The 16,423-nt window shown below is 39.6% G+C and overlaps 2 protein-coding genes across 8 annotated transcripts in view; one reads left to right on the top strand and one right to left on the bottom strand.

The window, feature by feature from the left end:
• LOC5575537 (angiotensin-converting enzyme) overlaps positions 1–16,423 on the top strand; it is a 527,507-nt gene that overhangs the window by 51,535 nt on the left and 459,549 nt on the right. The window lies entirely within an intron of this gene.
• Positions 1,008–8,676, bottom strand: LOC110677097 (skin secretory protein xP2). The gene is made up of 2 exons (XM_021847782.1): positions 8,600–8,676; positions 1,008–2,843 (listed from the first exon to the last, which is right to left on the bottom strand). The coding sequence occupies exons 1-2, from the start codon at positions 8,609–8,611 to the stop codon at positions 1,782–1,784; spliced, it is 1,074 nt and encodes a 357-aa protein (XP_021703474.1). The 5' UTR covers positions 8,612–8,676; the 3' UTR covers positions 1,008–1,781.

Below are 16,423 nucleotides of genomic sequence, written 5' to 3'. Positions count from 1 at the left end.
TTTAATCGACAATCATTGAGATTAGCCCAGTTTCGAAACGATGGCAGTATAACGCGTTGCGTTGCTACTGTCTTGGCTGTCTTGCAAGTTGATCTCGTTGGTTCCAGCTGGCTGGCAAGGTGTCGCTTTACTAGAGGTTGGACACACAAGACGTGGCGGCGCTTACGAAAGGTGTTTAATAGGATGATCCAAATTAGACATAATAAAAATATTACAATCTTCATGATGAAAATAGATTTCTGACAATTTTCAGATATCTTGGTGGTGATTTAAAGGTGTGGTGTCACAGAAACTTCTTTAACGAACCCAAACAAAATTGGCACATAATAAATTAGTTCATAAAGCAAATTTTTTCGTGAAAGCTTAAATGATATTGAATAATTAGGTTTCATAATAGTATTGGTAACAACATTATGTGTTTTTTTATGTTTAAGTTATTTGGACCACTCTGATGTATATGCATTTAGCGGAGGTCGATGTTGTTCGCTAGGTGATTGTATATGGTGGTAAATGATGTTGCTATTTTCTTCTAATGGTGGCGCTACCGCCGTTGTGAATCGGAATTGTGTGCCGATGACGTTTGGGCTTTTTTCACCAGTCAGTGTTTGCGCAACTTTCACCGATTGAGGTCTACGAATCGATCGATTCGAATTATGCAATTTTCCACTTTTATTTTTCTTCTGTCCCACTATTTCAAGACGCGGATGCAATTAGATGATGGATAATGAAAACACATTACTAAGTAGGTTTGGTTTTTTTGTATCACAATTTTTTATTTCAATTTTTTTTGGTTCTTTTTTTCAATATCTCGCATGTTTTTTTTTTATGTAAAAAATATAAACAGAACAATTCTCGCAAAAAATAGTACAAAACACTTAGGACTGAGTGAGTTGAGGCGCTAACAGCAAATTAATTTTTGGGCAACATTCCTCGCTAGTACAATTTTTCTCGGGAAAACACAAAAACAAAATCCCTTTTTAGGCAACAGTAAAATAGGTTGGTAGCTCTTTTTTCCTCTTTGCGCGTGTCTGCGGATGTCTTCTGCTTTGATTATAATATTTACAAACAACAATCATGTGTAACAGTTATGTCTTAATTTCTTGTCTCTCTCGCTTTTTTTCGCTCTCGTTTTTGCTTGGCTTGTTTCACTCTTATTAAAAATCTATACAACAACAAATTAAATTGGGCATTTTTTGGGCTTTGACTGAGCATTTTCTATCTGATGGATGACTAACGCCTGTGTATGTTTGTGTTCAGAGTTTTCTTGTTTAGGAATGCGATGCTTGGATATTTTCTTCTCCGAACCGAGCCGAGATGGAACAGTACAGATGGAAAGTAGGAAGTTGGACTCGGTTCGAAAAACTAAAATTTCTGGCTTTTCGCGGCGAACGGGGATTCTCTGGAGATGTGCGTGCGATCCGGCCATGGATCCCCTCACCACTTGCTCAATGGGAAGGTGGACCTACGCTGGGCTAGGTTCCCCAATCGCTATGGCGAGTAACAGTTCGTTAGCTGCTGGAAGTCCTACCTTTTTTGGGGCAGGTCCTCGCTTCAACACTGTCATTCGCTGGTGGTGCTTGTTGATCAAGGCTCGGATCGCACGATGCTCAAAGTTTGATCAGTTTTTTGTCTTAGAATCTCAGGCTTTTTTCTAGTTGGTAGGCAGGTGATGATGTGGTTTCTCCTTTCAATGTTAGTAGTTTAGGGTGTTAGTGTCGTTTAGAAACTAAGATCACAAGTTTTGCGATATAAATAATGAATTGATGGGGGCTCTTCTTGACTTAGTGATGCTCATGGAATTCGTGATGACCATCGGACGAACCGAAGCTGTGTTGCTCCTCGTGGTGGTGTTCCTCGTGGTGGACTGGAACATGGACTGGGACCTTGACTGGGTATGGGACTGGCTTCTCAACGGTCACTGGGACGTGCTTCTCGATCTCGACTGGGACTGGACGTTCAACTGGGACCTTGACTGGGTATGGGACGTGCTTCTCTACCGGGTATGGGATATGCTTCTCAACTGGGTAGGGCTGTGGGACTGGGACCTTGACTGGGACTGGGACAGGCTTTTCAACGTGAACGGGGACTGGACGGTCGACTGGGACATGGACTGGGTAAGGAACCTTCTTGATGACGGTGTATGGGACAGGCTTCTCAACTGGGACTGGCACTGGCTTTTCAACATGAACTGGGACTGGACGGTCAACTGGGACATGGACTGGGTAGTGCACAACCTTCTCAACTGGGTATGGCTTATCGACATGGACTGGGACCTTGACCGGGACCAGGACCTTCTTCTCAACTGGGTATGGGGCTGGGACATGGACCTTAACTGGGACTGGGACCTTCTTCTCTACTGGGTAAGGAGCTGGCACGTACACCTTGACAGGGACTGGGTTATCGACTGGGACATGGACTGGGTATGGGACCTTCTTCTCAACGGGGTAAGGAGCTGGCACGTGGTATGGGACCTTGACGATCTCCTTGACCGGGTAGTGAACAGTCTTGTACACGGGGTAAGGCTTGGGCACTCCAACCTTGACGGGCACGGGGACGTGCTTCTCGACAGCGACCGGGATGTGCTTCTCCACCGGGTACGGAACTGGAACCTTCTTCACCACAGTCAAGGTCTTCTCCTCGTGAGTCTCGAAGTGGGGCACGTCGTGTTTTTCCTCGAAGCCACCGAAGCTGGTCCAACCGTGCAGGCCGCGTTTGTCCTGCTTTTTGTCCTCGAGGTTTGCGCTTTCGGCCGCGCCGGTGTCATCTACCTTAGCTTCAGCCACTGGTTTCTTTTCATCTTCGGCGGATGCAAGAAGCACCAAGGCAAAAAGACAGACAACTCCCTGCGGGGTCGGGGATGGGCGGTTGCAGAAAGAGGAAAAAGGAAGAAAGGAAATAGAAGAGTGAATCAGTTCTTTGGATATTGGTGATGTTCTATGGATTGGTTTGGTGCAGTGGATTACTTTGAACAAGTTTTGTGATTCTGGAAAAGAAACTCTTGAGTTGATGGTAGTCGTCGTTCATCCCATTAAGACCCAAAAGAACTTTGTTTTGACCACAAACTTTCATGTCAACATCGCGTTCAAATGGAGTTAACAAATGTGGCCGGCGATGGTGGGTATCATGCTCTATCCACTTTCTTAGTTTAGATTGGAAAGAAGGGAAATTTACGCAGCGGTACTTGGTCATCTATTGAGCAAGTTCATGCTGAGAGTTGAGGGTTGGAATCCCGCTGACAGAGGATGGGAAGTTTTCTTGAATCCCTAGGGCGAAGAGTATCTTCGTGTTTGCTACACGATATTCGAATGCAAAAATTATCATTAAACAAAGAGAATTTTTAGACTGCCTTTGGAATACCTAGCTGCAAAAACTTCGGTACATGTAGTCAGAAAGTAAAAAAAAGTTCATACTAAGCTTAAGCTTGAGTTTGATATGCCGCCGTATCGCCAGATCTTAGACAAGGACTTACACTGGACCACAGTAGAACAGATATACCCCTGCAGCTACGCCAGTTATTGCGAGAAGATGTAGGGAAAGGTTATTTTATGGTAAATAGGCTTGCTGTTTGTTTAGCAGACTGCCTATCTTTCAGGCGTAAGGAAAGGCGTGCTATAAAGATGGAAGAATGGGATCGTAAGGAAACGGGTTTTTGTCCGTCTCTGGTTCTAACAAGAGCTATGAAGTGAATAGAACTGTGATAGATTAAGAGTGGAAGATAGAAGCAATAGGGTGACATTCAAAACTGAAAAGGCAACAGATGGCTCGTTTTCAGTGGTAGTAAAAACGAAATGCTGAAGCAAAGAAAGCACAATGGAACATAAACTAAACACAAAAAGTTATACATTCACATTACGCTTGATTTCCAAGCTCTACTTTTTCGATCCAGTTTACTAATTGCTTGTAATTCACGTTTGCATTATTTCCCATACGTTTCGACAGTTCTCGACTACCTCTTCTTCCATGCGCTTGTGTTGGAAGTTTGAGAAATTAGAGAATCCAGCGTAGCGCGATCAGTGAGTGGAATACAAACATCAGTGTCGCCGCTCGGCGGCCAGTGAGAGAAACTGAATGTTCGAAAGATTTTTGTCTGTACTTTTTACCGCTGGCGCCAACTGTTAGCGTTTGAGGACGAAATAAACAGTCGTTACCCTGTTCAAAGATACAACTACAAAGTACTAGGAAAGGGACGGACCTGGGATTGGGCCTGGGATTGAACCCATGATCTGATGCTTATGAAGCAGAATCGGTAGACATTAGATCACCAATCCCGTCAGCATAAGTTTCTCCCATTGGAAGGCTTTGGTTCGATTACAAGCTTTTGTAACTACTGCCAATAAAATAGAGCAAGGGATTGTGGCCGACGATGGTGGTTGCCAAGCTTTTTCGACTTCCATTGTTAGGATTGGTGAGAAATACACATTTCCACAGCAGTGCACAATAATCTATTGAGCAATACCATGCTGAGAGGTAAGTGTTGGAATCCCGACTGTTGAGGATGTTTTTGGCCTGAGAATTTTCTCGAATCTCTAAGGCAAGGTGTATCTTTGTACCAGACAAAACTGATTTTTAAGGTCCACCCTAACTCAATAGTTATAAAAAATCATAATTCGCGAACCACATAAGATAGAAATTTGGGTTCTTCAGCTAAGTTGCTCCAAATTGATTGTTCTAAAACATTGTAGAATATTGTATAGGCATAAATGCGTCAGCAAAAAAGTTTGTATTCTGATCTCGCGAACCATGTGGGCCACCCTAATTTCACATCAATGAAAAAAGTGTCTAAGCAATATGGAGAAATTTTCCCGAACTAGTTTGTCTTCCTAGATATGGTTCTGGGACCAACGGGCACTGTACAGTTGATTAGGGCCAATGTCCAACTGTAAACCATTTTTTTTTTGGTTAGCAAGAACAAGTGCTCCATGAGCTAAACAGTATAGAAACCCCTGATTAGAATAGTTCGATCATTTATAACGTATGTTTTGCGAAAATGGCTGGTAACTTGACAATGGTTTTCATGAAAATCTAGTTGAACTTGAAGGCAAATTAATTAAAGAAAAACATTTTTTTGGAAATTGGAAAAAATTAAGAAATTTTAAAGCAAAATAGAAATATTAGAAGATTTAATTACCGATCTGATTAACCTAGAGAGCTTGACAGATTTAAGAATGAATTTAAGAATTTTTTTGAGTTTTTAAGCTTTTTCATTTTGATCTCAGATATTCTACTCATAAATATTAACCGCTTGACCGGTTTTTAATTTTCTTGGACGAAATGAAAGCTAAAGATTTTGACTTTTTAAGAAAAATTGAAAATTTGACAAAAAATGTTTTTTTTTCATGAAAAAAAAATATCAATAATTTCCGTTTTATTCTTGTTTTGAAGGCCCCAGGACAAAAGGGGCTATTGTTGTTCTAATTTTTTCTTGAAAGTTCAGAAAATTTTACGTTTACTGTCAAATTTTAACGCTGTATGTGTTTTAGTTTTTGAGATATATTTTTTTGAAAATAAAAAATCGTAATTTTTTATCGGCACACACTGTAGGTCCCAGCGCATTAGATTTTTTAATTTTTTAAACTTTTGAACAATTTTTGTGATTTTTTTTAACGTCAAAATTATTAGCTTTCATGTAGTCCAAGAAAATTGAAAATCGGTCAAGCGGTTCAAAAATTATGTTTTTTTATAAATAAAAATTTTGCAAAGTCGCGATTTTATTTGTCACCCTTTTTCGGAAATGGTCACCCTAATCAAAAAATCCAAAAACATGTGTATCCTTATTTCGGATAATAGCAAATTTTCACGGAATTCGGTGACCCACTAGATTGGTTTTTCAAGGAATGTTGAAAGTTCCCATTGTCATTTAGTCAACGATTTTATTCATCATATTAATTTCAATTTGCAATACTGCTAACAATTTACTTAACTCAAGAAATTTCAAAATTTGTTGAGTTGACTTCAGCCAAGAGCGGCCCACGAAGTCAAGCCGAATATCCGTATATGAGACTTCAAGATTTTTTGTAAGGCTTATATGGCTGGGAAGAAATGGAATAGTCTCATGGAATATAGGCAGATAACTGAAAACTGTTTCTCAACCGCCGAGTTACATTAAGAGTATCATGTTTTAAGTGAGTTTTTTGAGTTTTAAACCACTGAAAGAGACTACAAATTTTTTTGGTGACAAAATCAAAGCAAAATGCAATGCATAGGGTGATACTTTCCATCAGTGCAGAAATGTTAATCAAATGCTTGGATCAATTGGATCTTTATATGTTAAACCAACTCTTTGAATCTTTTTAAACTTGTTTTCTTATTAAAGTATTGAATTAAATTAAATAAATTCGAAAAGGGATCGACTAATTGCTTAGCCCAAATAAGCAGGTGTTTATGCCATTTCAGGCCATTTTGAAAACTATGGTCAAAGAGCTCTAGAAGTCCAAAGCTTTCTTAAAGCTTTTTTGTTTCAATAATTCCAAGACAGGAAGTTTCAATTTTCATGCTATCAAGAGTATGAAAAATTAAGGTGTTTAAAATTGAGAAATTTTGTTTGAAGTAAATTGGCTTTAGAATCTTCTTCAAGTCTTGCCGATTTCGGAGCTCTAAGATTAAGAGGACATGGATTTTCCTTGACTTTGATGGAATGCATGAAAAGTTTGCTCTGGTTCTAAGGTTTTTTTCTCTTTTTTTTTCTCTTAAGGTTTTTTATTATTCAAATGTTTGATTCTTTTTAGAATGTGTTATTTAACGGTTCCAAGATTGCATGTCGTAACAGCAAGCTGGTCGCACCGTGTTCTAAGGGCATGACCCGCCTAATAAGTTTGGTTGGAGACCACTGGTGTAAATAAAGAGATCGCGAAAGAATACGAAAATTACACATGCAATCCCTGTGTGGTGTTGATGCAAAGAAAAAAGAAAGCTGTTATACTCTCTGATACTCCCTCTTGTAGGATGATATACTGTTATACGCTGCAAAAATTTATGCATATCGTTAGTACAGCGTGCACAAAATTGACAAGCGTCTCCATGTCTATGTCAAAAGTTTGATCTCAATTGTCAGAAAAAAGTGAAGTTTGCATGTCAATGACATACAGGCAATTATTTTTTGAGAGACCGATTGACATGGAGAGAGTGAGAGAGAATGTGAAGAGTGCTTGCCAAAACACCAGAAAAAAATATGATCCAGTGAAATCTGTTGAAATGATCTGAAAGATTAATAAACAACTGATTTGAAGAAATGATTGCATGTCTCAGTAGCAAGCTGGTGGCATCGTGTTTTAAGTGGAATGATCCGCCTAATAAGTTAGGTTGGAGACCACTAGTTTGAATGAAGAGGTCACGAAAGAATATGAAAATGACACATGCAATCCCGGAGTGGAGCCGAAAACAAAAGGAAAAGAGAGCTGGTATAACTCCTGATACTCTCTCATGCAGGATGACTTACTGTCATACACTGCAATAAAGATTACATATTTGGATTACAGAGTGCACTAAATTGTCAAGAGTGCTACTCTACCTTTGATTTTAGTTGCAAAAGAAGTTTGCATGTCAATGACATGCAGACAATTATTTTTTGAGAGATCGATTGACATGAAGAGAGGGAGAGAGCGAAATGGAAAGCGTGATTGTCAGCACATTAGAAAGAATTACGATCATTTATATCTGTTGAAATAATCTGGAATGAGAAAAATTACATTCAGATCGATATGAGAAAAGATTTAGGTCGCTGATTTGATGTTTTGTGGATACACTGTTGCTGAATGGCATAACCATTAAAAGATGACAGTTCGATCAGTTGGAAAAATGAGTGCAGCTTCAATCATGACTATGATTTGCCTTACTAAACTGATTTCAAGCAGCAAAATTTGATCCACTTTCAACATCCAGTAGTCCATCGCTCACATGCAAACATCCAATTTAGGGCGAATGTCAGTTTAATCAATGCTCAACGTGTTAATCACTGAAACTGTAGTCTGCACTAAATTTCTGCACTTGCTCACGGCCACCGGTGAACACCATTAAATTCAGTCGTTCGTTCATCAGCCTCTCATTCCATCTCACGAGACAGCATGAAGCCACAAAAGTAAATCCACTGTTTTCCAAACTAATTGGCAAACTGGTTTCCAAGCGTTTGATCCATCCATCCATTGCTCAATCCACTGCAATCCCCAATCCAATGCGCTCCGTTGCACGTCAATCGTTCCGGAAAATCCGAAAAAGTAGAAATTTCATCGCCAGCTCTCGCTGTTGCATTCACGTTTTCCCCGGCCGTTGATTGATGCGATTTGGATTTAGATGCTTTTCATCACTATCACACAGCTTGGTCAACGACCTCGGTATTTTCCACCCACTTGGTGAAATGGAAACTCTCTGTCACAAAATTCGTGTCTCTCGTAATCTTGGAATCCATGATTCTATCTTCACTGTGCACTTTTTGCATCCCTCAAATGTCCATTCCAGTAATTCACTTCCAGTTCTAGCGAACTTCCATTTTGCACCACCACAAAGTCCTTTTTCCAGAAGCTTCGATCACTATCGTTCTTGCTCCAAATCCACTAAATCTGCACACTTCCCCCTTGTCCAACTATCCCCAAAAACCGATGCTTACCAACAATTTCATATTTAATCCGAGTGAAATGAAACTGTGAAACAAGCAAGTGGGTAACTGATGGTGAGTCGTTCGATGGCTGCAGCTTTTATACCGACCGAGGGGCTTTTCTTTGGGCCCCCTTCGCGAGCCCCCCAAAGGCGAGCAGTGTGGTTTCTTCGCGTGGCGTCTCTTCGGCTTTGCCTTCTTTCGCCACCTCAGCCGTCGCCATACCCCGCCCCGCTCATCCCCCAGTGACTAGGGGGGCTCGATCGCGAAACCGTCTTCACTTTTGGGCTCGAAAATGAGTCGCGACGCCAAGACACGCCGCCACCGTCGCCGTCAAACACGTGGAAAATGGTGTGCGGGGGTGGCTGGATGCGTCGGCGGGTGAGTTTTCCTCTGCGCAATGGGTGGTTTGCATAAAAACGCTTAGTCTTACTATTTTTTTACTTATCTCGTTTATTTGGCAGGCTCGGGCGACGTATGGCATAACTTTTTTCTACATTATTTACATTTTAAAATTTGTATTTATTTTAAAAACTATGTTAGTTTGGGAAAGTTTTAAGGTTAGAGAATACCTTTTTACAACAGGAAAGGAAAGGATTTTTCGGGATTTCTTAAGCTACTTAGACTACTATGCTGATAAAGCTTGAAGGGACAGGATGTCCAGATCTGTAACGAATAGTCTTACTATTTGGATGCATCTACTAAAAACAAAATGCACAGAGTTTACTACTTTTTTGATATGAATAAAAAAAGCTTTCGAACATGAGTTACTACATACATATTGACATGCATTATAAAATCAAAGTATATGAGCGTAAACTTCATGGAATCTAGATAGAATTTAAGAAAAAATAAAAACAATTTGAGTGCATCAAGATATTTTTGAGATACAGATCTACTGAAGAGTTTTAAATTCCGTATCTGCTCAGAAAGGTTTAAACTGCGTATTTCAATGAATACAACCGAAATTCAAATCATACAAGAGCACCTGGATACATAAGTCTCAAGATCCACTGGAGTAATAATTGTTTGTTTAATTTTGTTTACGTCTTTCGTGGGTGCCCCCTTTAATTTCGTGGATCCTATGTCCTAAACTCCATGGGATTTTCGAAGATCTAGAACATCCCAGATAGCAATAGCGGTAAATACGCAGATTTTCAGCAAAACCAAGTTGAGAGTAGAGTTACTGTGCACGTGCTGTAGCCTTAGGTGCAGGAGCCTCATTGCTTGCAAGCGCACGAGCGCGCTGTACATTGTGAGCCCATTTTTGGTGTGTCTCATTTTTCTTGAGATGTGTCTCACTGCGGTCTCATGCGCTCCGTCACATGTGCTGTTTAAAATTTAGCGCGATAATTGAAGTGATTACAAAAGTTTTCAACGAGGATCGAAATTGTAACTCTTGGATCGCGAATCTTCGACCATATCATGTTGACCATCTAGACACCTGCATAATGAGGCGAAAATAGTTGTAGAGGCTTTTCGTTACTAAGCGATTGTTTCACAACTTGGATACCGATGGCGAGCCGTAGCGCCTAGCAGCACATGAGACGAGTCTCCCCGAGAGCACATCACCTAGCGCGCGCTTTTAGAATTTTCGTGAGCCTCCGTCTAGCGCAGCACACTAGGATTCCGATGAGCTGAGAGACGGTTTGGTTGGAGGCTCGTAAGTACATTTCTGTGCTCCTGAGAAATATGTAACTCTAGTTGAGAGTCGTGAGTTTGAATCCCAACGGTAGAGGATCTTTTCGGTTCTTCTTTTAGAATCTGTGTCGATTTTAATCATTGGTCGTCTGGATCCGCAGATATTCCAAAATACCTTGGGGGATCGACACGTAGCCATAATATCTTAAATAGGAATATTAATTTAATATCTTAGGCTACAGATTGTTTTTCTCTTGTTTCGTTATTTACTTATCAAGACAATCAAAGCATTGTCTGAGAGTCTGTTGTGAAAAAAATGATGCGATTTTGTGAATCCGTTCTTGTGTTTATGGGTGTGGTACCACTGTATCTTGAAAACATAAAAAAATCATATTGTTATTTTAAGATTTCTTGAAGACAACTAAACAGATTCGAATGATTTTTTCAGAGAAGCTTTTTATTACCTTACCTTGTATAACCCACTTTTTTGATAAATTTACTAAAAAGAAAATGGCGAACAAATATGTTTTTATGGAGAATGTCGGTCGCACAAGGAAGATCGGAATATCTTGAAAACCAGATGACCTATCATCAATATCGACGCAGATTCTGAAAGTAGAAGATTTTTTTTGAGAACTTGTGAAAAAAATGGTGCAAATATATTGAGAAACACAAAAGTTATAGTGATTTGAATATATTTGTATGAACAAAATTTGAAGCTGAAAGTAGAGGGATCAATCACTGCCATACCCAGAGAAGTGGCGATCCATTAATTACGTAAACAATTTTTGGGGTTTTTCAAACCCTCCATGGTAAGATTTTTTGTATGAAAATTAAAAATAAATTGTAAGGCGGGTAAGACAATTCAACCAAACCTCCGTTCCATCAAAAACCCATTCGACCAAACATCAGTAAGCTAATGATTCATTTGCCAATTCAGTGTACATACATGGTAATATAATTATATTATAATTACATGATCTCCAATGTTAATTTATTATTCTTGTTGTAATTTATTTTTCATTATCTTAACTAAAATTTGAAAGTTCACTCAAATATATGCGATATTTAATATCATAGTTCTAAATTAAATGTATCAATCTAAAACCGCATACAAAACTTGCATACAAGTCTATTTTTACAAATACTATCTATATAAATAAAAATAAAATGGTGTTTGTATGTCACGAAATGGCTTGAGAGCGGGCTATCGTATTTTGAAAATTCTTCCATAGTTATGTTCCTAAAGTGTTCCGACGTGTTTGTGTGTATAAAAAGCAAACGATATTCGACGGGAAAGTTGAAAAAACAGGAGTGAACGGAACTTCCATTTTGCACGTGGCGTTTCATGGCGTTTTTCAACTGCCTACTTGATGGCAAGACGAAGTTTGCCGGGACCACTAGTATCTAATAAAAGTCCCTGTCGCCTTAAGGGTCAAACACAATGCAACGGCATAACGGCAAGAACGGCAATACGGCAACACCGATTTGAATGTCATGTCAATGTTTTGATCAATGTCGACTAAATCCGATTCAAAATCGAGATGGGCTTGCTGTTTTGCCGTTGTACCGTGCTGCCGTTCACATTGTGTTTGGGGCTTTACACAATACATCACGAATCAGTCTAAGGTTCAAAGTTCAAGTCCGAGCGCTTACGATCGTTATAAATAGATCGGAGTCCAAAAATAGACGGAACGATACAGGTCATTCAGATGGAATGGTAGTGAAAGAGATAGCGCTTTAATCGGTTCTCATTCGTAGTTGATTCGTAGGATCGTCGTTTGAAAAGGTCGTATAATTACTTCGGTAATTTTACGTACTTTCGACCAGGAAGATGTAAAATCACACCTTATTTGAGGACTTTTAGAATTCCTACTCGTCCATTTTGACCTGGACCGTGGAAGAGTGCGGCGAGAGTGCGTGTTAATTCATTTAGTGTCCAGGTGTGTTTAATTTGGTAATAGTTAAAAATGTGAGAAGTTTTTTAGATTAAAATTTTTACTTTTTGTTCCTTTCGTTAGAATACATAAGTCAATAACCTAAGTCAAGAGGTTAAGTGCGGTCAAGTCAGTTTGTGTGTGCGTTTGTGAATTCTGAAAGGTAATTGTGATTTTTTGTTTGTTGTGTGGAGAATTTTTGTTTAATGCGTCGAACAGCCGTTGGCTTTTTATTTAGGATCGAAATCTAGCGATCTACGGCCCAAGCTCGGCACACCGCATCAACTTGTTAAACGCTGCTCTCGACCTCACGTTTCAGCGTTCAAAAGTCCCGGTTTTAGGGAAAGCCGGAAGGGACAAACCGTTCCGACAGAGCGGCCACCATCATTTCTATTACCTAGTGGACAGGCCACGTGTGAAGTCTCTGACAATCCCCATCGTCGTCAACTGCGTCATCCGTCGATTCTACCCCATTACCCCGAATGCCATTTCCCCGATTGCCATCACCTCGAATTCCATTACCCCGAATGTACCATTACCCCGAATTCCATCACCCCGAATGCAATTTCCCCGAATTTACTATTATCATGACATGATGATATTGATGATATTTCCCCGCGATATTGGAATTCGGGGTAATGTCATTCGGGGTGATGGGACGTTCGGGGTTTTGGAATTCGGGGTAATGGCGTTCAGGTTAATGGCATTCGGGGTAATGGGATTCGGGGTAATGGGGTAGAATCTCATCCGTCACCGACGCATGTGATTACCAGCGTGCGACACTTCATCATCTGGTAAAATCCAAAAGTCGCAGTTCGTTGCCGTATTTGGAGTGGTACACACTTTAAAAAAAAATATATATATAATAACACTTTAATTATTTCACCGACCTCAGTAAAAAGTTTCGCCGAGAACCCAACAGCTGAGAATTTGCTGTTGGGTTCTCGGCGAAACCGTTTAAGTGTGTAGCCGCAATACCACTATCGTCAATGTGCTAAATCCAGAATCCTTTTTTGCCGTCGCATTCTTCGTCCGGCACTTCTGCTTTGCCGGCGCATTCATCAACGTCGCTTCTGCTTTGCCGGCGGCATTTATCGCAGCATCTAAAACAGGATCCATGAGTAACAAGCAAAGGAAATTAACCATGCGCATACGTTATACCTCCATACAACTTACCGAGCTCGGAAAGATGAACATGATTGTTAAACATTGATAGAAATAGGATAGAAAAACCGTACATACATTAGGAAAAGTAGGAAGAAGAATGAAGAGGAAAGGAACACGCAAATATGAATAAAAAACTTGGCTATAAAATTTGAATAAATTTCCGAAGTTTTTGATGTTTACTAGAGATGGTCGCATGGGGGCCCAGATGGTCGGATAGGGGGCCCAGATAGCCGTAGCGGTAAACGCGCAGCTATTCAGCATGACCATGCTGAGGGTCGTGGGTTTGAATCCCGCTGGTCGAGGATCTTTTCGTAAAGGAAATTTTCTCGATTCCCAGGGCATAGAGTATCTTCGTACCTGCCACACGATATAGGGGGAGATCCCCCAGTGCCGAACAGCACCCAATACCGGACAAAGTCGAAACATTGAGAAATCATGGTCCAATCAAGATGGTGTATTAGTAGCAAAGAAAGCTATTATGTAGACTAATGTTTACGTAGAATAACACATCCTTGAAATATGCATGCCTTTTTAAAAAAGTATAAAAGTTTGAAAATCTTTAAAAAATCGACGTATCTTCTTAATTTTGAAGCTGTTTATTAATTGTTTCGAATATGAAAAAATACTTTGGATCCCGCAAGCATGATCGAACATAATCCTTATTTGATAGTATGTATGTATTTTGTACCATAATTGAAGTAAATATGGACAAATTACAATTTTGGTTAAGCACCTTTTGTCCCTCAGTTTCGGACAGCTTGATTTGTTATATGATATTTTTGTAATTATTGCATCAGAGTCTCTAAATACTTAAATTTTTCATGGGTCCCGTCGACCATGGTATCAAACATGCAATAAAATCAAGAAGAATGAACATTCATAACAACATCGTAAAATGTGCTATTTTTCATCATATATGAAAGAGGTTTTTGATAGGCATCTTGCAAACTAAGAAAAACTCAATTTTTTTTTTGTAAATGTTGCAATTGCATTGAATTGGTAATTATAAACTATTCCTTTAGTGTACACATTCAATGATGTTCAAATTTACAGAATTCAAGGCATTTCCAGATCGTGTCCGGTATTGGGTGCCACCTTTCAAGATCGATCAATTTGGTACTAAAATACATCATCTAAACGCAATGTCAAAATTCATATTTATATTTTCAAATTTGTTTTTGTACAATATAAAAATGATAATATTTATCATAAATGGGTAACACGAGCCCATAAAATCAATATTTTTCGAATTATGAATTTAGTGGCTTAAGTGTCCGGTACTGGGGGATCTCCCCCTACACATGCAAAAATGATCAATCGGCAAAGAAAGCTCTCATTGTCAGTTAATAACTGTGGAAGTGCTCATAAGAACACTAATCTGAGAAGCAGGATTTGTCCCAGTTGGGATGTAACGCCAGAAAGAAGAAGAAGAAGAGATGGTTGGGTTTCACATTTTTCAAACCCGAACCCGACCCGTACCCGACTTATTCTATTCCTTCAAACCCGTACCCGACCAGAACCCGAGAAAAATATTTAAAAGCAAAACCCGGACCCGACCCGAACCCGAAAAATGTTTGCTGTTCAAACCCGAACCCGACCCGAAACCCGAAAAAGTTTTCTAAGAAACTTTCTAAGAACCCGAGTTCGAAAAGATGATAAATTCATCGTTTCTGATGCATAGGGAAGCTTTCAGCTTGTTGCTTTGTGAACAATTCGCACCAAACCCGACCCAAACCCGATTAAACCCTACTTTGTTCAAGCCCGAATCCTACGGGTCCCGATTATTTTTTAGTCTTCAAACCCGACCCGAACCCGAACCCGAAATTATAAAAAAAAAAAATTGAAAACCCGAACCCGGTTTGACAACCCGAGATGCGACCAGCTCTAATGTTTACCTTCACAAATTATGTAATTTTGTAGTATGTTAAAGCTTTCCCAGTAACAGTTTTTGGTCTCTGAGATTTTTCACGTTTCGCGTCGTTCTACATTTTTCTTTTTCTGTTTTTTTGTATGCCAGGAAAGACTGCCTGGGTAATCAGTCTTTTTACTCACGTGTCTGAAGCGGACAAGGAAATTTGAATTAGCGAGTTCTTCCAGTGATGATACTCGTGAGTGGTGTCTTTGTGTGTCGGTAGAACGACCGCACCAACTTATTTTTGAGAACCTCTATAACTGATAAATATCGATACACTTTATCTTTTGAGATTTCTGTATCGTTTCCTCAATTGCTATTTGGACTCTTATAAAACAAACCCGTCCTGAGGTTGGGTTTTTTGCCGGGCAAACATAATTCGACAGACGGTCCTCTTCGGAGGTGGCGCTAAAGCCGTCTTTTTTTTTGAGCCAGGGAACGGATCAGCAGACGGAAAAAAATCTTTAGTCGTATTTTGCGTGCAACAAGTGTTTTATCTGGAATAGGTCTATTATCACGAGAATATATAACCAAGGATTTCAGTACCCAAGTACGGTAATGCGGAATTATAACAGTGCTACTTTTCATCATTCTTTTCGGTGCTCAAAAGTAGCAATTTTCAGTTCTGTTTTGGGAGGCATCAGCTGAATATCTACTTTCCTTCATATAATTGCATTAGATTCAACATCTGTTTTGTGATCCGAATCTGACACAAACTGCCGAAACTGATATGGAATCGGATCGTCCAGATTCTGTATGTAACGTCCTATCTGTTCTGTCCACCAATATGGAAAATCTATATTCTATATGATATCGATGGCAGCAGGAAAATTTGTGACATTCATACTACTGTATCGTAGCCTACGTGATTAATTGATTGAATTGAAACTACGCGTGGATGTGGGTATGCTCATGTGGGTTCTCTTGAATAGTGTTTGTTTTTTCGGGAATAGTCCAGCTAAAATAGAATTTGTCGTACTTGCAAGAAATGTTACCCGCAAAAAAATGCAATTCGCAAAACTTTTTTTTCAGCATATTCGTTATCATCGTTTTGCAACTTGTTGCATAATAGTAGTTTACACAACAAATTGCAGAATTATGATTTTTACAGCACGAGTCGTACATTTATCCAACGAGACTTGCCGACGACGAGTGATGAAAAATTCGAGTTCTGTAACG

The sequence above is a fragment of the Aedes aegypti genome, chromosome 2 (genome assembly GCF_002204515.2).
Source record: "Aedes aegypti strain LVP_AGWG chromosome 2, AaegL5.0 Primary Assembly, whole genome shotgun sequence".
NCBI classification, from domain to species: Eukaryota; Metazoa; Arthropoda; class Insecta; order Diptera; family Culicidae; genus Aedes; species Aedes aegypti.
Note: the sequence above shows the minus strand (reverse complement) of the source record. Positions and strands in the feature narration are given on the sequence as shown.